The 22,592-nt window shown below is 39.6% G+C and overlaps 1 protein-coding gene across 1 annotated transcript; it reads right to left on the bottom strand.

Moving 5' to 3' along the window:
* Positions 1–6,323, bottom strand: LOC134798989 (alpha-(1,3)-fucosyltransferase C-like). The gene is made up of 4 exons (XM_063771413.1): positions 5,779–6,323; positions 1,870–1,995; positions 767–947; positions 1–111 (listed from the first exon to the last, which is right to left on the bottom strand). The coding sequence occupies exons 1-4, from the start codon at positions 6,294–6,296 to the stop codon at positions 1–3; spliced, it is 936 nt and encodes a 311-aa protein (XP_063627483.1). The 5' UTR covers positions 6,297–6,323.
* Positions 6,324–22,592: the final 16,269 nt, after the last annotated feature.

Genomic DNA, 22,592 nt, shown 5'->3' with positions numbered 1-22,592 from the left:
TCAACTCCTCTTATCCCTTCGTGTGTCAGACGCCATTTTGCACATATCTGGACATAATCTGTTCTCCCGCTGCTGCCAGGAAGGAATATCGGCGCATTTGCTGGTGTTTCGCTGGAGGACATATTAAGGTACCCTCTCTTGATGGAATATCGACTGCCAAAAAGGTTTGCACTGCTCTAACATATAACAATGCGAGATCATTAGACAAGGATAGGCTCTTCTTCTTCTTTTTAAAATTATGGCTTCAGTCCAGTGGGACTATTTCGCCAGTATCAAGGTATTAGGAGCTAAGTACGACGACTAAAATTGTACGGTTAGTACAAGACAGTGTACGGTGATTTCATTAGCTCTTGTAAAGCGATAGCTGGTCTTTACAAGTAGCACGTGGATTACCGGCCGTTGACTCCAAAATGGTGGTTAAACGCATTTCAAGATTAATTCTCCATTCACTGCACACTGCCACATTAGTTTACTGTATAATAGGCTATCGGTATTACACTTTAAACAATATTAATGAGCAAAAAACAAATGAATTAATGACTAGGCGTGATTTTCAAGATGGCGCTCGAACCGGAAGCCCAAGGATAGGCTACAGTTGTTCAGTATCATCAACAAACTTTTAGGTTTATAGAAACTTCATAATTCCATGTTTAATTGGGCGATGGTGTGTTAGCCCGCCCAACCCCCGCAGACGTGGCAAAATGTGCAAAATGGAGGCGCAGACGTGGCCATTTTATTTCCTTCCCGCTGTGGGAATTCTGCTTACGAAGGGTGAAGTGTTTATTCTGGATATCACTCTTTCTGAGAGGCTCTTATCCATCCACCATTCTCTAAAATTAGCATTAACAGTCGTATTTGTCAGTGCTGCTGGGTCGTTGAGCAGTTTACATATGTTGCATACGTCTTCTTCCTCAGCTGTTGCTTTGAATATGTAATGGTTTCGCCATCTGAAAACATCGAAAAACTTGAAAAAGTGGTCGCTCGAGCGGCGGCGACCAGCGCAGCGTCCATGTTAAGGGGCCCACAGATTACCAGTTCGCCGGACGATATCAGCCTGTCAGTTGTTCGGCGCTGTCAAATTTTGCGTTTAACTGACAGGCTGATATCGTCCGGCGAACTGGTGATCAGTGGGCCCCTTTAGGCCACCCCACACTAGCGTCGGCGTTTAGTCAACTGTATGGCTGCTGCTCGACGCAACGTTGGCGCACCTGCGCAGCGACGCCATTTTCCATAGCGCTGACTTGACGCCAACGCGACACTCGGGTGATGCTAGTGTGGGGTCACTCTTAATCATGCGATCATAATCCTGAGGGTCGTGAAGTTGGAATCTCGACACAGTGTGAATTTTAATTCTTTTGTGCTGAGCGTTACGACTGAACATCTAGCGACCTTCACCAAGGAGGAGTTTTGGCCGAAGGGTGTCAAGTTCCGGCGGTTCCGCGGCCGGCTCCCTGACACTGCGGGGTTGCGAACTGCATCGCAGCCATAATTGTGTTTTTAGTTTTAAGATATATTTTGTAATAATATGTATGCTAGTTTTAAGGTATTTATTATGGGCCAATAGTTGCCTGAAAATAAATGTTTTCATTTCATTTCATAATGCGTAGCTTCAGTAGACACACGAGTTTGACACTGACATATTCGCTAGCGTGTGCGTAACTTACTTTCAACGCATCTCGCTCGTACCAGCATATTAGTGCGAGCGACATTAGAAAGTAAAGTTACGGAGACGTTAGCAAATATGTCAGTGTCAAACTCGTGGTAAACTCGGGTCAAACGGACTGAACGGGCCGGCACAATAGTCCCACCTAAAAGGGCAGGAATGGCAGGATACTAATATTAACGAACACATGACAACAAAAGGATTACCTAAAGAAGTCAAAGTACAGGCGGCCGTTGCCTTTCTTGTGGTCATCAATGATGGCGGCCATCCGCGCCGCCAGACGTTTGACGCCCAACTCGCGCGCATCCAAGTAGCTGCCAGGAGGCAGGAACCTGCAACATGATCAATAACATCATACCTTAATTATAATACCTCTCCCATTCCTCCATCTTTGATCGCTGGGAATGGTGTATAGTCAGGCGTGGCTCACTCCGCTATATATTTCGTTGCGTCGCTACAAAGTACATGCGGCCACACCAGTTTTGGTGTCTAGCAGTACCTAGTAGGTAGTTGCCGCGCACCGCTAATGGAACGGACGCCTGCTCGCGTTTGCGCCGCCTTGCGGTCATATCTGTCGTAATAGACGCGTTTTGTTGGAGAGTGAACCTTCTGTACCTAGGTACCTACAATTATTTATTCTGTGGTATAGTTTATCTGGGTCATATATAGCAATCCATTCTATCCTATGAAGATTCCCTAACTTGAGGGCTTAAATGCTGTAGGTAATCCTGATTGAGCCCACGTTAGCAACGAGGGGATAAAATCTTGTGTTGATATCTCTGTCTGTACCTATGTGATATTATTATGTAAAATGTTACAAATCTTATTTTGTAAATACTATTTTTGACATGTAATACGAACTATTATGAATAAATATATGAATATGAATATGATAATGATAAAATATTCACGCAGCCGTTAACTATTTTCCACTGAATTTATGATTTTTGTTTTAAATCTGCGACCAACCGTCATATTTTTACCTGAAATCTTTTTTAGGTATACAAACAAGCACGGACGGACGTCAGAATGCACGGACATCGCGTCTGTGATTTCATCACTAACATAAAATTCATAAATATTATTTACCTCGTGTTTACACACAACACGTGCACATTTAAAACTCAGTGGCTGAACGGTGAATGGGTTAAACAAATATAGAGCGTGCGTGCGAAATCGTCGCGTCATGAAATTGATTCCGTACTTATCCCTTACCCTCGGCCTCGACCACGAATCTATAATCTGGCAAACCCAATTTGTAAGTAAATAAGAAGGAAAAAACTATAATAATCCCTTTTTTTTGGTGCTAGTACTAAAGTAAGACAAAGACGGTATGATGCTAATATCTATGTTTGAAATGAGACAGTCCTTGGCCAAACCAGGCGTGGCTCACTCCGCGATTTCGTCGCTTTCGAATCCACACCAATTTTGGTGGCTAGCCATAAGCCGCGCGTGGCGCTGTCGCCACCTAGCGGCCATATCTGTCCTGATCGTAACAGACGCGTTTTGTTAGAGAGTGAGTCTTCTGTACCTAGTACTATTATTTATTCTGTAGCCAAACTACGAGCAAGTACATTGAGATAGTAGAGATAAGTAGGTAAAGTTAGACCGTAAAAAGTCTGCAGCGATTTTGATAGCCCACGCAGTGCAAGTGTCATTTTAAACGTAAAACTTCTATGAAATTATGACGTATAAATAACACTTACACTGCGTGGGCTATCAAATCCGCTGCAGACTTTTATTGGTGCGACTATACCTATAGATACGCTAAAGATCTGTATTTGCATATTATATACCTTTAAGGCATTAAGTCCGCCATTTGTACCTTCATGTATTGTGCAATAAAGATTAAATTAAATAAATCTATACATATAATAAAGCTGAAGAGGGTCGAAAGTCTGTACATGGAAGATATTTGAAAAAAAGTTGTCTGGGGATACTTAGAATTGATAACACAACACGTTCCAACAGTTTTTAGAATTTTTGTCTGTTTGTCTGTTTATCTGTTTGTCTGTTTATTTGAACGCGCATCACGTGAAAACGGCTGAACGGATTTTGATGAGAACTTTACTAATCTGTCGAGAAAATCCCCGGCCAGGTTATAGGCTATAAAAATTGAACCCTTAAAAGGGGGGGTAGCCACAACACTCGATTGACTTAAGTTTGCCCCTGAATCGTATGGCGCTACTTAGGAAGGAGGGGATAACTTTTTTCAAATATGTGCTAACACTATAGAGTACCCTGGTAAACTAACAGATGGCGCTGAATTTAATACGATGTGACATAAATAAGCCACCGAGGAAGGATTTTGCCAAATTAACTCTAAGTTTAGAAGACCCCTCTTCTAAAATTTCAATCAATCGTACGGATATTAACAAATTTAATTGAATAATTGTGTTGATTTAATAATACAACAAAATTAAACGACAGTAAATTAATTGTCCCTCATTACACAGTGCCATCTTTTGGGGAGCTGAGTAAACATTAAGTAACCAAGAAAACTGAAAATGTGTTTACATAGTTACGTAGTGGTAAAATAAACACACATATCAACACGCGTATAATTGCATAAAATTATTTATAATTATTTATTTTCTCCGTCATGAATTATACCTAATCGTAATTATATCGCATCCATATCAAATCCATATTCATACGTATCGCCTCCTTAAGCACTTAATAATGGCCACGAAGGTGGGTACTTTGAAAAAAAAACATTGACCTCTGTCATTTGCAGTGCCGGATTAACCCTTTTAAGCAAAATAAGCACTTGCTTAGGGCACCATGTCTAGGGGGCACCAAACATTATCGAAAAAGTTCAGAATATTAAAATTCATAGAATTAAAATAAGAACAGGCGTGCGGCATATTTCATTTATTACTAACTATTATAGTTGGTCAAGCAGATCTTGTCAGTAGAAAAAGGCGGGAAATTTGAAAAAAGTAGGCGCGAAGGGATATCGTCTCATAGAAAATTTTAATTTCGCGCCTTTTTCTACTGACAAGATTTGCTTGACCATCTATACCTATAGTATACGGTGGTTTGGATTTTGGATTTCTCCGCCATCGTCGATTATCGGATCGCATCAATTACTTTCTAAGATATGATAAAGGTGACATTCGGGTGGCGACTGCAGCAGCATTATTCTGTTGCAATGTTACTGCTGCAGCACTGTCAATTTTCGTGATAAAATGATGTGTCTGATTTCCATACTAAAAGTAAAAATGTAAAACTGTCTATCAAATTGCGTTTTTTATATCGATAAATTTCCGCGCTCGCTTCGCTCGCGTTTTCAATTACTTTCTAAGATATGACAAAGGTGACATTCGGGTGGCGACTGCAGCAGCATTACTCTGTTGCTACGGTACTGCTGCAGCACTGTCAATTTTCGTGATAAAATGATATGACTGATTTCCATTCTCAGCTGTAATGCGGCAATGAACGTCACTCAATTTACCAAAAAAATTCAATGTAATCTTGATGACCCTAAAGAGAGGGGGCACCATGGTCTAGAAATGCTTAGGGCATCAAAATATCTTAATCCGGCACTGGTCGTTTGCGGAGTCAAACGATTTGGGACTCGCATTTTATACACATTTCCATGCCTTTCCGAAAAAAATCGAATCATTCGCGAAAGTCTCGCAACGCATTGAGGTTACAAACGGCACGCGCTCTTCCTCAGGAGTCTGAAAAAGACCACGGTGAGTGGCGCTCTAGCCAGGCAGGCCGCTTCGCTTTCGCTCGCGTGCGTATACCTTACTGTATCGTCCGATATACACCTACTCTGTCGTTAAAATCACGTGTAAAATTATAATAAGGGCGAAAAAAACTATTGATTTTGGAGTGTAGTTTTATTTAGTGGTACCTAAAATATTTTATCTGGTCTACTGTCCTCTAGCATATCCATCTGTCAACTTTACTTCAAGTTCCGCCTCCAGGGGAGAGGGAGAGAAATTAGGATTAGAAATTAGCCGCTTACTGACACAGACAGAATTCCACGCGGGCGGAGCCGCGGGCACAGCTAGTAAATAAATATACCAGTATGTTACATATTTTGGTTACATACATTGACCCTGAAAAAGGTGTAGATAAACAGATAGTAAAATAGCTCTTACCTGGAATAATTAGCTCCTCCGAACACAATAGGCACCGTGTAGTGATTCAGAGCCCTCAGCACCTTTTCTGTCACATAGTCTTCAGACAGCGAGTTCTCAAATGCCATGTAGAAGTAGTATTTCTTTTCCAACATATTGTCACACTCTGGATTTCCCCGCGCACACTCGCCATAGCGCCCATGGCCACACGCCCCGTAGACGTGTAATAAAAGTCCGCGCTGGTGTAGCTTTCTTCCCAAAGCTTTAGCAAATACTTCCCTTTTACTAATTGTGTCACAATTAGACACGAACCACGCTGCTGCTACGCTCTTCGAAGACAAACGAGCCTTGGTCTGGTCGTCTATAGGATCCATCTGTTGCCAATGCATTTCTTTTTTAGGCCCAACAATTTGCCCCGCCAAATTGTAAACTGTGAAGTAGCCCCAACGCAAATCAGAATCCAACTTATATGTCCAGGTCCAATTAAAGAAACCGTTGAGGTGAGTGTCGTAAACAGGATAATTCTGAGGCGACTCCATGTTGGCATAAACGTATTTCTGCTTAGGCGTCCTATATCGTGGAAAATGGTGTTCTTTAGCTGTACGCAGTTGCCGTCCGTTGAACACGATTGCATCGAAGAAAACCACGGCTCCCCGATCGCTGACAGTATACGAAACGTAGCAGTTCGTGTATTCACAATCGTTCGATGTAAACGCGTCGAATGCGTGACGTAAATAACTCAAAGGAACTAGACTTGGGTCAGACCACAGTAGAATATATCTTTTTGTGTGTCTCTGGTTTCTCTCTCCCTGTCTTTGTGTTGTCGGTAAATAGCGATAGGCGCACAGAAGCAGCGCGGTTGTGAAAAAGGCTGAACACATAGCAACCATTTTGAACATTATGATTTTGATGAGATCGAGTAAGGTCTATCAGATTAGTGTTCGATTGGCAACAAATTATCCACAAGTATTAATAACTAAATATAGTATTTCAAATGGATTAGAATGAAGTCTGTTCAATTCGTTATCTGACCGCGACTGCAACTAAAGATTAATAACTGAGTATTCGCGATAGGAATGCGTTCGCGTCCGACATATGAGGAGAAGCATCATGTGCGTTTGTTGTGAATTGTTTGCATATTCTCGTGAGTCACACGTAGTAGCTGGTTTGACCTAAGGCCTCGGTCATGTACAGGAGGTTTGGTTGGATTTTTACAAACCTTGGTTGTGCTGTATGTAGACCAGAAAAAGCGTTCTCGAAAATTCGGCCAGGATCCTTAACACAGTCAAGAGGTTTATAATATTATAATAATTTTAGCGAATTCATTTAGACGTGTGAGTTGTAGTTTTAGGTGTGAGAGTGTAGTTTAGAGGCTATTATAAATACGTGCAGTTTATACAGTAAACCTGCTGCAAACATAAAAAGAGCATAAGTGATTCTGATTATAACTGATCAATAGTTTAACCTTTCATATATGGTGCTCATAAATCGAGGGTCCAAAATTGAGCTAACAGAAAAATCCTTCTCCAAAAATGTAAAAAGATGACTAAAAATTCGGCCAAGATTATCAATTATCATACACATGACAAGAGGTAAACCGTAGAATCGGTCATTGAGTTATTATTACTTCACTAGCGACCCGCCCCGGCTTCGCACGAGTTAACAAATACACCTAAACCTTCCTTAAGAATCACTCTATTGATAGGTGGAAGCAGCATGAAAATCCGTTCAGTAGTTTTTGAGTTTATCGCGAACATACAAACACACACAGACAGACGCGGCGGGGGACTTCGTTTTATAAGGTGTAGTGATATAGAGAAGCCACTGAGAAGCCATACCAAACGTGACCAGACGATGAAACTGACGCAATCGCAAGCTGTAGGAGAGGGGAGCGGGGCGTGAACCACGCGACCAAAACGTAAGCGCCGTGAAATTCATGGCGCTTACGCGTTTAGATCGCGAGATTCACGCTCCGCTTCCATAGCTTGTTGTCGACCGGCAACAACTCAATGCGCAAAATACTGATTTGATTCCCTGTGCCGGTTCTATGGGAAGTAATAATAGTTCAATGGGGATGGGTACCCCTTTTCACAAGGCTTTTCACAACACATTGACACTGGTCGAAACTTCAAAAGCCTTCGGTCTAACACCCGCGTTTTATTCGCAATATTGTAAGCAGTTTACTCCTTTAAACTTCTTCTTCTGCCTCGCGTTATCCCGGGAATCGACGTAGGCACAATTTTTTACGAAAGCGACTGCCATCTGACCTCCCAACCCAGAGGGGAAACTAGGCCTTACTGGGATTAGTCCTGTTTGATCACGATGTTTTCCTTTACCGAAAAGCGACTGGTAAATATCAAATGATATTTCGTACATAAGTTCCGAAAACTCATTGGTACGAGCCGGGGTTTGAACCAGCGACCTCCGGATTGCAAGTCGCACGCTCTTACCGCTAGGCCACCAGCGCTTTACGCCTTTAAACGATGGCTTTATAAAGTGGTCTCCTATCTTTATACTTCATTTCAGATACAAATATTACGACCAAGTGCCAGTAATTTAACAACAACAAAACGCAATTACAAAAGCGCCACCGATAATAAAGTTTGATAATAAAGTTTTTAAGTGTTTTATAGACCATAAACTTGAAATTATTGTGCGTCGGCGAGACCTTTATTCGACACCGAAGTTTACGAGTACCTTCTGCGGGTTCTGTCTACAGTAAATAACAAAATATATTATATAAAAGGGAATGAACAATTATTTTGACACCGTCGACATTGTCCATAGAGTAACTTTTTATTCGTTTTTATATAGACACTGTCAATCTGTCAATACATTGACAGTGAAAACAGAGGGCCTAATAGTAATAGGTAGGTACTTACTTTACTTTTTGGTCCGCCCCACCCCCACCTGCTTGTATATTTCCAATCTTTGTATAGTTGCCTGCTGTTGATCTATTTTTTCTTCCATAAAGTTAAACTTTTCGTTCAGGACTTTGTCTTGGTCACCTATATTATAGGTGTAAGTATACATAGACATATATATATTTAATATCCAAAGAATATTGAATGTTGTGTTCAACGGCGAGATCTAAAGTCTTAATAATTTAAGTATCTGGGTCACTGGGTCACGGAAGATCTGAGTGATACCATGGATATGGAACATGAGCGTAGAGCGTTGTCAGTCAGATACAACATGTTGGCGCGTAGGTTTGCACGGTGTACGAAACAAGTCAAGGCGACGCTGTTCACAGCATATTGCCAATCTTTTTACACCTGCAGCCTATGGGCCAACTACACGCAGAAGGCTTACAACGCTCTACGCGTACAATATAACAATGCTTTCAGGGTTCTGATGGGGTTGCCTCATTACTGTAGCGCCTCGGGGATGTTTGCCAATGCCGGAACAGATGGATTTCATGCCATCATGCGAAAGAGGTGTGCTTCAACCCTGAGCAGGATACGGGACAGCCCCAATGGAATCCTGGGCATTGTTTCTGAAACGTGGGACAGCCCCCTAATGAGGCACTGGCTCGGTCTGCATGCGCCAGTTCCGTATGTACCGGGTCATAGGTTAAGTTAGTTTTGTTTTATTTATTTTAAAATTTTAATGTATTATTTAGTTTTATATGATGTTAACCCTAATTTTTAAGTTTAGTAATAACGTAATAATGATGAATGAACCCCAAATGGACCTAAAGTCTGAAATAAATGATTTTTATTTTATTTTATTTTTTTCATTTTTTATTTTTAATCGAATCCTTTAGTTAAATTATTCACGTTTAATATCTTGGAATCATTCCACTGATGTATCCAGTATAAAATATTCATCTACGGTTTTTTCAACCATGTTTGGGTGGCAGCACTCTCTAGCGTCGAGTAGGCGAACTAAATGCCCATGTGTTGTTTCCACTTCGCTATCTCCTGTTGCGGTAAACGTTTCCTAGATGGCGATTTATCACTTATTACGACTTTAGGGATGATACAGCTATTGTGTTCTGGGGTGATAGCTGGGAAGATGTCAGGAGATCAGCCGAGTTTGGACTAGCAAAAATTGCTCAGTGGTTACAAAATAACCTACTAAGATTAAATATAGCAAAAACGAACTTTATATGCTTCACTAAATACAAGAACGCAGCCCAACTCTAACTTCACTTTGAAGATACATACCTGTAATGACCTACATGTAAATTGTACATGCTCAGAAATCCACAAAGTTGAGTACACAAAATATCTGGGCGTCATGATAGATCAGAGACTTATCAGACTTACCTGGCATGTATTGAACTAATCATGTCACGCACTCGAAAGATGATGTGGATATTTAAAAATCTTCGACACGTAGCAACAAAAAAACTACTTAACCAAATTTATATTTCTCTCGCTCAATCGGTTCTTGCCGTATTCCAATCTGGGGCGGTGCCACTAAAACTAAGTTTCTGGAATTAGAAAGAGCTCAAAGAGCGTCGAGCGTTAATCAAGGTAATGTACTTTAAGCCCTATAGATTCCCTACCAGTGAACTCTACCAAATTTCGGAACTGCTCTCAGTCAGAAAGCTATATATAATTAATGCAGTGCTACGAAGGCATAAAGAAACCATATACCAACCTGAAACAGACGACAATAAATCTAAAAGAAGAAAACCCGAGGTAATATCCGCTCCTGTACCAAAATCTGTATTTGCAAAGAGGCAGTATGTAGCTCAGTCTGTTAAATTGTATAATTATATAAATAAGTTGTTAAAAATATCTTAAAAACAAAAGGATTTTTCCTGCAGCTACTATTACATTGGTCTTCAGAATAATTTTTTTTTACGCATCTAGAACCTATGTACAAACACGCATATATAAAATTTACATAAACACACGCACACACACTCACACACACACGCACACACGCACACGCACACACGCACACGCACACGCACACGCCCACACACACACACACACACACACACACACACACACACACACACACACACACACACACACACACACACACACACACACACACACACACACACACACACACACACACACACACACACACACACACACACACACACACACACACACACACACACACACACTTATGCTCTTGATTTTTTTAAACTTTATTAAAATTGTAGTCCACCAATTTGTACCTTCAAATAATATAGAAAAAAAAAGACTTACCTATTAAGAACAAATTTTTGTTAATATTAGTTTTATATACTTTATTTTCTTTCTATTTTTTGTTATTTGCAAGAAATATTAGTTTTAGTTTTAAGCCACAGTTATTGTTTTTATATAAATTCTGCTACCACCTAGGGAGAGCGGTGTCTCTTGACACAAGTGTCATGTACGCTTAAAAAGAAGCACCAGCCCAGTTACAATTACGTTTATTTGTGCGAACCCAATAAATATTTTTATTTATTTATTTTTTATTAGGGAGACGATTTATCTACATATTACTCAGCTCCGTGCAACTTACTTCTCCCTGGTTCTACTTAAAATGACTATTAATCTTCAATATTTATGGACAGTCGCCATGAGGGAATATATCAGAGCGGCAAAGGTGTTCACAATATCTGAACACGCACTCTAACGCCCCCCTGACAATAGAGGCGTGTTCAGATATTTGTGAGCGCCTTAGCCGCTCCAATATAATCTGATGGCGACTGGACAACACTGTTTCATCTATATGTTAATCAAAAACGATTTGCTCAGATTTGATTTATCGATGTACGATGACTTTGAACTCTTTAGCACTTCACTATTTCAATAGGGTATTATACTGTATTTAAAATAAATTATTTTACACCATGCATGAAATAAAGCACCTGATAATTATTAGAAAAACACAGATAGGAGTTATTTTTAAACACAAGTTCTATTTAATAAATCGGATAGAAATATAAAAAGTAGGTGAGTTGACCGTGACGTCACGATGTAAAGTTTCATATAAATTTCATATTAGCAAATCGTTTTGACAGTTCTAAAAAAGTAACTGATTTGACTAGTTGGAAAATACCCCATTATTGTTATTTTATTTCATCAATTAACTTTTTTTAAGTGCACGCTTTTATAAAAATGCAGCTGTGTAGACGTATGTAAACTTAAACTGCAAATAAAATATAAACAAAGTGATGTAATGATAATCAAGTAATTAATTCGATAACGCTATGCATCCAGCTTTATCATACGAACGGCTAAGGGGTCATCCATTAATTACGTCACACGTTTAGGGGGAGGGAGGGGGTCAAGAAAATGTGACATATTGTGACATGGGGGAGGGGGGAGACACAAACTTTGTGACGTCACTTTAACTTCATCAGTAACCGAATTTTTTTTTTTAATTATTTTATTCGTTGTACATTTAAATAACAAGTTTTTAAAACGATAATCGTTTTTATTCTTTTAATTTTCTTTCCTAAGCAGTTTTGGGTTATAAAATTACTAATATTTATATCGTCAAAAATATTTTGATAAAATATTAATAATACTTAGGTACTTACTTAATTCGATTTGGCGATTTCGTAGAAAAAATGTGACGTCACACTAGGGGGGAGGGGTTTGCCAAATGTGACCACATGTGACAAGGGGGGGGGGGGGATGACCCCTAAAAATGTCAACTTATGCTTACAAATTCCTGAAATATTCAAGCTATATTCAAATAATACGTCGTAATAGCAAATAAAGTATGGCTTTGCTGAGATGCGTACGTGGCAGTACGACTCACAAGTGATTTTTAAGCGTTCATATGAACACAAATATTGGAAACGGTAAAAAAGCGCCAACGTCGGGTTTTAACGCAACGCTTTTTAAGCTGTCGTGCGAATGGGGCCTAATAATAATCTTGACGATTGACACCAAAAATTGACACTTGACAGCCAACTGACAGCAGCGCCGGCGCTTTTTAGGGTTCCGTACCCAAAGGGTAAAACGGGACCCTATTACTAAGACTCCGCTGTCCGTCCGTCCGTCCGTCCGTCCGTCCGTCCGTCTGTCACCAGGCTGTATTCCACGAACCGTGATAGCTAGACAGTTGAAATTTTCACAGATGATGTATTTCTGTTGCCGCTATAACAACAAATACTAAAAACAGAATAAAATAAAGATTTAAGTGGGGCTCCCATACAACAAACGTGATTTTTGACCGAAGTTAAGCAACGTCGGGCGGGGTCAGTACTTGGGTGGGTGACCGTTTTTTGCATTATAGTACGGAACCCTTCGTGCGCGAGTCCGACTCGCACTTACCCGGTTTTTTAACGCTTGTGAGAACAGATACACGGAGTTCCGTATGCTCTATTCAATTTGACGCCAACGCTCAACGCCGAAAATCAAACAGTGCTCGATAAAAAAGCGCCGCGCTTAAAAACCGCCTTCGTGTGAATACATACATGGTTATCCATTTGCGTCATTCAAACGCTTTTTCAACGCGCGTTGAAAAAGCTGCCGTGCGAACGGGGCCTTAAGCCTCCTCCACACTCGTGCGCGAATCGCGGCTTCGCCCGCGATTCACGCGCATAGTCTGGAGGGGGCTTAATATTCAAGACCAATAGAGATGCGGAGGGCCTAACTCGAATAACGAAAATGGAAATTTCGTTATCTGATCTCGTTACTATGAAATTATCAGTGTCTGCCGTGAGTGCCGTGTCAATCGAAATTTCATTATTTGCCTCTTTCTTCTTCTTCTTCCTTGCGTTAGATACCTTAAAGTTGGACCAAGAAAAGTCTGCAGCGGATTTGATAGCCCACGCAGTGCCAGTGTTATTGTAAACGTAAAACTTCTATGAAATTATGACGTATAAATAACACTTGCACTGCGTGGGCTATCAAATCCGCTGCAGACTTTTCTTGGTCCGACTCTACCATCATGCGTCGTCGGGAATGTATCTTTATTAATATATTATTATAATTATATACTGGCAGGCCCTAAGAACTGAGTGCTATCAGTCCTCGACCCTCTTTTGATTTCGAGTAATTTAGTATAGTTTTAAAAAAATCAGGGTATCATTTAAAGAGTCATATTAGATAAACGGAACTGTGCAAGTTATAGTAACCAAACAAAATAATCATTCATGAAAATAAAATAAGTAGACTGCAAAATCTATATTTTTAATCAACACCATAACCTTCGACTTCATTAAAAAAAATATATATATTTTAGTCTTTTTTGTCATTTATTACCTTACCTACAAAAAAAATATCTTGACAAGCCACTAATGTCAGGGTAAGAATATAAGAATATTGCAAACTCGAGTCTTAAATTCACTCTGTTTACAATATTTTATTTACCCCCCTCGTTGCACAATGTACTATCGCTTGTCAGATAGCTCGGCTATAATAGGTATAGGTAAGTACTAAAATTATAATTTATGTTAGCTTTTTGATACTAAAATTATACTACCATGTTCTGCCAGGTCTATAGCTACATAGGCACTAATTAGTTATTATTATTACAACTAGTAGTTCGCCCCGAACGGAGAACTCGCAGTTAACAAAAAAATATTATAGAGCTATTGACTTTGTTGCACCTACTTACTTAGGTACTCGTATAGTGCGACATAAAATAGTAGAAAATAAATGAGGGTACCACTTTCTACGTAACTGTCACATTTTTGACGTAAAATGCTTACACATGGCAACAATTTAGTAGGGACATTTTTGAGTTCCATTTTATTTAATTTCTACTATTTTATGTCGCACTATAGGCGGCAATGGATCAAAAATCGCCTGGATTTATTGCAAGGTCTGTGGAGCCCTTGACTGATAGATTTGAGCAAAGAGTAGTATGTATAATATATAGGACAAAGAGAGCCCTCGCGTGGAACATTTTTGCATCCATTTTGAAGTGCCATCTGTAATTCTTAACCAGAAATATCAACTTCAATATCAGGGGGGAGGGCATAAATAGCGTCTAAGTATGTTGCGAACATAAAAAACTTTAACTTTGAATAAAGGCTTCAGGATATTTATTAATACACGGAAACAGATTAGGTACTTTTAACTTGACTGTTGATGTAAATATATTACCTATCATACACGGCTGGAATAACACACAATAGACCACGAAACACAATTACACGCAGCAGGTTGTGAATCTACCCGCCATAATTTTTCTAAATTTTTTGGTAATAAAGTTCTCAGCAACTGTGATGGCGTATATGAAAACTTTGTTTCTTTTAACATTGTAAAACTGAAAGTATTTTTATTTATCTGAATTATGTCATAGTACAGACAATAAATGGGGTGAAGCGCTGGTGGCCTAGCGGTAAGAGCGTGCGACTTTCAATCCGGAGGTCGCGGGTTCAAACCCCGGCTCGTACCAATGAGTTTTTCGGAACTTATGTACGAAATATCATTGATATTTACCAGTTGCTTTTCGGTGAAGGAAAACATCGTGAGGAAACCGGACTAATCCCAATAAGGCTTAGTTTCCCCTCTGGGTTGAAAGGTCAGATGGCAGTCGCTTTCGTAAAAACTAGTGCCTTCGTCAATTCTTGGGATTAGTTGTTAAGCGGACCCCAGGCTCCCATGAGCCGTGGCAAAATGCCGGGATAACGCGAGGAAGAAGGACAGACAATAAATGGGGTGTTATAATATTTTGAGTTTTATTTGACAAAGTTCTTTTTTTGTGACAATCGCCTCCATGGCAAGGATGGCCATAAATAATTTGTTCTAACAGATGTGTTTTTGTTTGATCCATGCCCTGGATACAAGACTTTTAAGACGTTCTGACGAAATAAAGTGAAGCCTATTAGCAAAAAAAGTTTAGCGTTAAGTAATATAGATGTCGCTATTTTTCGAATAAAGTGCTTTTACGCGACTATCCCTTCCCTAGGATTTAAGTCATCATAGAAATCATAGAGATTAAAATAAACTGTATCTGTGCTAAGCCGAAATATTTCCTGTCAAATAACTATATTATGTTTATATTATTATATTTTTATCTTGCTAATTATTCCAAACTTGTAAATTTAAAAACGATATTATAAAAGTGCAAACCGAGCACTTTCATTTGATACTAAATTCGACCATGTTTTATGCAAATAAAATGACCAGAATAGCAAGACCTCTCTCAAACAGCTTTTTGGCCTTCTAAGCTCTTCTACCTCAATAATCCCTTGATCAAGCCTGCTCACAATTTAATGACTAAAATATAATGCCCTCAACTACACGTTTACTCAAGTTTCATTTAAATTAGAAGAAATTTACGGAGACTGGTCGCTCTAAACACACAATTAAAGAGCTTAAACTAAACATTGATAACAAAATTATAGATTCCAATTTAGAAGTAGCTACAGAATTTGAAAAATTTTTCACCGAGGTACCAGTATCCACAACTAAGGATTTAAATTCATCACCCTCATCTGCTGTTACATTATTAAAACATAACGCTCCAGAGTGTTGTGGAGACCCTCATTTTGAACATGTTTGTACCTCAGATGTAATAAAGGCGTTTAAATCAATTAATGTCAAAAAAACTAATGACCTCTGGGGAGTCTCTGTCCATGCTGTCAAATCCTTAGTAGAAATTGTAGCGCCTGACTTGGTAGTTATATTTAACAACAGTGTTGATTGCGGCGAGTTTCCTGATCTAATGAAACATAGTAAAGTAATTCCTTTATTTAAATCTGGTAGCAGCTCTGACCCCACTAACTTTAGACCGATATCTGTGCTACCAACATTTAGCAAGATTTTTGAAAAATTAGTTCTTTCTCAATTAGTACGACATTTTAACGTTAATAATTTGATGCATAATAAGCAGTTTGGTTTTACACTGGGTCGCTCAACAACCGATGCCGGTGTTGAGCTAATTAAGCATATTTTCGATGCCTGGGAGGAGTCACGAGATGCTTTAGGTGTCTTCTGTGATTTATCTAAGGCCTTCGACTGTGTTTGTCATGAAACATTAATCAGGAAACTTCATTATTACGGAGTTAGAGGATCGGCACTGAATTTACTTAAGTCCTACTTAAATGGTAGAATACAAAGGGTCGATGTGAATTGACAGCGATCACCTGGGTCATTGGTCTCTATGGGTGTACCACAGGGGTCAATATTGGGGCCTTTCCTGTTCCTTATCTACATAAATGACTTGCCATTCCTTGTTAAGACCCACCATGATATAGTATTGTTTGCAGACGACACCTCACTTATTTTCAAAGTCAAACGACAGCAACAAGCTTACAATGATGTAAACAATGCCATTTCAAAAGTAGTAAATTGGTTCAATGTTAATAATTTATTGTTAAATGAGAAAAAGACTAAATGTATTAAGTTTGTCACTAGTAGTAACGTAAGGCATGTGCAAACAAGTGTCATTGTGAAGGATGAGGAATTGGAATTAGTTGATAGTACAGTTTTTCTTGGTATAACTTTAGATTCTAAACTCCAGTGGGGTCCCCATATTGCTACTCTTTCGAATAGACTGAGCTCTGCAGATTTTGCAGTGAGCAAAATCCGTCAGTTAACTGACGTGAAAACAGCTCGATTAGTATATTTTAGTTACTTCCATAGCATTATGGCATATGGTATTTTACTGTGGGGCGGTGCTTCAGAGATAAATACCATTTTTGTTCTGCAGAAGAGGGCTATTCGAGCAATATACAAAATGAACCATAGACTCACTTAGAGATAAATTTAAGGAAATTGACATAATGACAGTGCACTGTCAATACATTTATGAGAATATTCTGTATGTACATAAAAATATTGTAAATTTTAGGAAAAATTGTGAAATTCATAATATTAATACTAGAAATAAACATAAGCTCGCAGTGCCCTTCACTCGGCTCCATAAAATTAAAAAATCATTCATGGGTAATTGTGTAAGATTTTATAATAAACTTCCAAACCATATTACTGAATTATCTATTAATAAATTTAAGAATTATGTAAAGCGTAAACTTATTTCTAAAGCTTATTATAACACACAAGACTACATGAATGATATTACAACGTGGGATTAATTGTTATTCGAAATGATTATTTATTTATTAGGTATATTTGATTATTGATGAGGAAATGGATATTCCGATGTAATACTATCTACTTCTTTTGTTACTTATGCTTTTTTTTGACATTTAGATTTTATTCTAGAAATTCTAGACTAGTATTTTTTTATACAATCTTTTTAATGTTTGACGATCCTTTTGTGAAATTCTTAGTGTTAAATTTGATATGTATAATAATCCAATTTTATTATGGAATAATATTAACATCAATAAATTGCTCTGATAATTAGATTAAGATTAATTACGATTCATAAGAGCTTGTTGCTAGGCCTACATGAATAAAGTATATTTTTGATTTTTTTTTTTAATTTACTTAAGTTCTTGAGTATCAAACTATCTTCTGACAGTTCAGCTTAAAAACATCGAAATGCCGGGACGTGCCGCTAGCCAGCCGCGTGATCCAAGTCGAATGTAAGAACTTCGCTTCGCTTCGCTCGCTCGTTCGAAAAGATATGATTAATGATTAATTTTGATCATTTAATTTAAGGGATGAAAAATTAATATGCTTTAGTAATTAAATATTTTCTTGCGATCAATGTATACGGGGGTAGCGTAATAATATAAATTTCTAGATTTTCCATCAGCATCAACTATTATCCTTTTCTCTAACGTCATATCTGGGTTGTCTTTGAGCTGCTATATGAGAGGAGGGTTCCAAAGGTGATGATCAACATATATAATATCATTCTTTGGCCAATTTGTATTGCTGTCTATTACTACTACACCCCTATTTTGTTCTAGTGCTTTCATGACGGGATGAGTGTGAAGGCTTGTGTCATGTACAACTTCTATGTTGGGAAAGTTGGTTTCCTGATACTTTTCAACGATTTTCTTCAATTCAGTATTGAGCTCTCTGATCTCACGAGGCCTTGAATAACTTGGTATCTGAATTGTCTCTGGGTTTTGTTGAGGGACTGAAGTTGCAGTTTTTTTAATGGGCATTTTGCCCTCAGCTTCAATTTTCTTAACTAAGTAATTCTTTCATTTCATTCATCTCAGATTGATGTTTTTCTTTAATTTCTTTCATCTGGCTATTAAGTTCATGGATCTGTTCTTCATAAGTTGATATCTGAAAAAAAACTATACTTACATATAAATAAATAAATAAAATAAAAACTTAGCAATAGGGTTTCAATATGATGCCCTTCTGCAGGGGTATATACTTACTTTATATTTGGCCAAAAGGGTATGGCCCGGGGCCATGAACCTAGTGGTCGATTTTGCATGCCTATGGCGCAAACCTTTTAAGGCCAGTATGCTAAGTCCTAAAATACAGCTATGCTATAAGCAGAGATCGGCGGGGGTGAGCTATTTGCCTTATAATATGACGTAAGACATGTCAAATTATACCTAAGGTAAATAGCTCACCCCCGCCGATCTCTGGCTATAAGTCAATGAGACCAAAAATATTTTTTTTTACTTTATTGATTTTGCTAACGAAACAAGTTAGCTGAAGGCAAGCTAGCTGGATGAGTCAGTTCAAAGCTACATTGTGGACAAGAAGGTGAAATGTAACAACAAAAACAGTAGTAAGATTTTTAAGTTGAAACAAAGTTGCATAAGCTGGTCATTAATTTTTTTTTTTTTTTGAGGCCCGGGAATGGACATTTTATATTACAATAGATTAAACATACAAATTATAAACTAAAATAAACCTAAGAATGAGTAAAACGAACTTAACAAATAAAATATTGCCCCCCACTCTGATTGTCTCCCGGATCAAATGTGCCAAAAATACTGGCGGCATTACCCCGCTGAATGGCCAGTGATATTTGTTGGATAAGGAAAGAACCAGAGCGAGGGTCACAGCCCCTATCCCTTAAGCGTCGCCCTATATCCTTAATAAAGGCTTTGGCCTCGGCACACCAAGGCCCCGCCGTCTCGACGGCAACCGGGACAAAATCGTACACCTGTTCAAGGTTCGCGTACTTGCTGTGCTTCAACCTAGCAGTAGTTTCAGCCGCTGCACCTGCCTTGTTTACCGTGCGCGTGAGATGAGTGGGTGCAAAAGTACTCACACACGTGGCATCCCAAAGCAAGCTGCGGCCCTTCGCCCAAGGAACAAGTGTAAGACCATCCGGTCTCTTGCCGTCCAAACGACTTAGGCCCTGGGGCTCCATGATACATGGGACGTTCGCCGACACCAAAGCTCGCCTTATTAATTCATTAATGGCACAGTGCCTAGGTATCCTACCCACACACCGCAAGCAGCTTAGCCCGTGGTGACCATCCGCCTCCACCATTGCCCCGCACTTACACTGATGTGGCTCGCACACCTTGCCCCCAATTCTCAGTGCTACCGCCATCCGTAACGTGTCATTATCAAGTAAGGTTCCCAAGTGTGGTGATGGCAAGGCATGCAACCATGCCCCGGACTCAGGTTCCCTAACAGCCTTTAGCCTGGCAACGTCCTTCCCTACAGCACTCTCCAATATTAGGCCCTTATGCCACTCACGGCACAGAATATCATCCCAAAGTCTTTGTGAAGAGGGGTTTTCTGGTCGTTCAACTCCTGCAAAGCGGCACGACCACTCGGAAAGAGCCTCCGTGAGAAATGTAATACAGATATTGCCACCATTTAAGGAGAGAATTCTAGTGGCAAGACCTGATGCCGCATGAGATGATGCTAGGAAAGCCACCAACCCGACGTCACGCATGCAACGTACCCCCAGACCCCCATACCGAACAGGAAGTGATGCCTGGCGCCACTGTGGTTCATCGAAGTCTAAAACTAAACTATTTAACTTAACTAAACAAAAAACGTTTTCGAAAATAAGCAAGTGTGAACATAGCTTAAGGACAGATAATGATATGGATTTTATTTTAAAAGTGGGGGTAAGCGGCATTCAAAACATGCCTATGACAGATACTGGATAATGGTTTTGTTATACCATATACCATAAACCAAAGTAATTTTAAAAAATCGCGGAAAAATCAGTGTTGGTCAATGGTCAGTTTGAGTTTGAGTACAGCCTACAGTTTAGTTTATTACTCCTGTTACAGCCACACCCGGTACAAGGGACAGTCTTGTTATGGTCTTGTTACTGGATTATAAAATGAGATATCATTTCTATAAATCAGAAATCAAATAATTTGAGGATTCACTCACCTCAGACATCATTTGTTTATCACTTTCAAATAAAGTTCAAAGTAAGGTGGGAAATATTTTCCCTCTGCCTTATAAAGGGTTAAATTCACCATTCAGCTGACTTATCTGTTCTGGGGTGAAATAAGTCTCAGGTATTGAGGCCTCTTGTTGCCAAACCGGAGGTACTGTTTCTTCAAAGAATTTTTTTCCTGATTTCACAAAATCGGCAAATAGTTCTTTTATTTCCCTCATATCTCCAGTGATGGAATCCTTCACATTGCCGCCGCTGTCGGAAAGTTGAAAGCCATTATTTTATATGTATGTCTTTCCCATCACGGAACAATGGTGTTCCGGACCTTTGGGAGGCGTGCGCGGAGCCGAAGCCAACACGTAGAGGCCCTTTTGACACTTTAATGAAATGTAAGGGGTACACCGAGCGGAGGCTGCCCTTGCCCATGTCATGGGACGCACGCAGAGGCAGCACCCGCCAGGGTGTAAGGACTATTGAGAGTTGATGGAATCTAAAATGAACTAGGTTATTGGGTGAAAGCGATGGACTAAGAACTGAGCTATGGGGTAAAAAACCGGACGCCTGCCTAATAAAACGGTATGCAATTTTATTTCCGGCAGACGGTGACTCGCCCTCACAAGATGGGCCCCCACAAAAAGCGACATCTAGGATGGCTCAAGGGCAACACCGGTGTGAGCGGCTCAGGGGTGTCGAGAGGTGTGCGCCGCTTTCCACCCAGTGGCTGTTAACAGCCACTGTGCCAACTCGCGTCTTATGCATATTTCACTTCCACCCCTGGAGCACCCTGGAGTTTATAGCTCTAACGACTCCACTCTGGCCGGCCGGCTAAGGCAAGCCAGAGGCAGAGAATCCTCTCCCACCCACCCTCCTTGCGGGTAACAGAACTCTCCAGGAGCACTCGGGTACGTGAGGTCGCTAATCCCCAACAGCTCGCCACAAGCTGCCCTGCGTTGACTGATTGCACTGGTAAAACCAGCGGGCGATGGGGTCGTCACATCCCTACGCCTTTCCATTATTTTTATTATTATCCTCGCCCTGCCATAATATTGCGTGTTCAAAGTGTGGTTCTTTATTTAAAGTTTGAAGTTGACCTGGCTCATTATTTTCAATATTTTTGCCAGTCTGCTCACTGACACCGTTGGCGTCAAGTTCTTCGCAAGTCATGGTAGTGTCCTCGCATTCGATTCCCAATATATCGTTTCCGTTCCCGAACAATAGCGTATTGTTCTTTCTAACTTGCTCCTCCAGTTTTTCCATAGTTGCTTGATGTTGATCGAGCTTTCCCTCCATGAGATTGAACTTTTCGTTTATATTTTTATGTACGACATGCAAGTTCTTGATGTAATCTTTTTGTTCGGCTAAATCACGTTGTATTTTTCTCAACACATTCATCATCATATTAGCAGCCATGATTTGCAATTAAAGTCAAGTAATGTGGAACAAATTACTAGAACTAAGATATATTCAACTGTTTTACAATTAAAAGCGAAGATAACACAAAGCCGCTGACGTTATTAACACTTGAAATAAACAGTTAAGAATTAAATAAATAAAAAATGGGAGGGTAGCGGAAAAACGCGGAATTCAGTGTGACCAGCTATTAATTCTGGGATCTACAAGTAAAGGGGCCCACTGATTAACAGTCTGCGCCGGATGGTTTCTGCCTGTCAGTTGTTCGGAACTGTCAACTTTTTGTTCTAACTGACAGGCCGATT

This window comes from Cydia splendana, chromosome 17, assembly GCF_910591565.1.
Source record: "Cydia splendana chromosome 17, ilCydSple1.2, whole genome shotgun sequence".
Classification (NCBI taxonomy): Eukaryota; Metazoa; Arthropoda; class Insecta; order Lepidoptera; family Tortricidae; genus Cydia; species Cydia splendana.
This window is presented reverse-complemented; position numbering and strand designations above follow the sequence as displayed.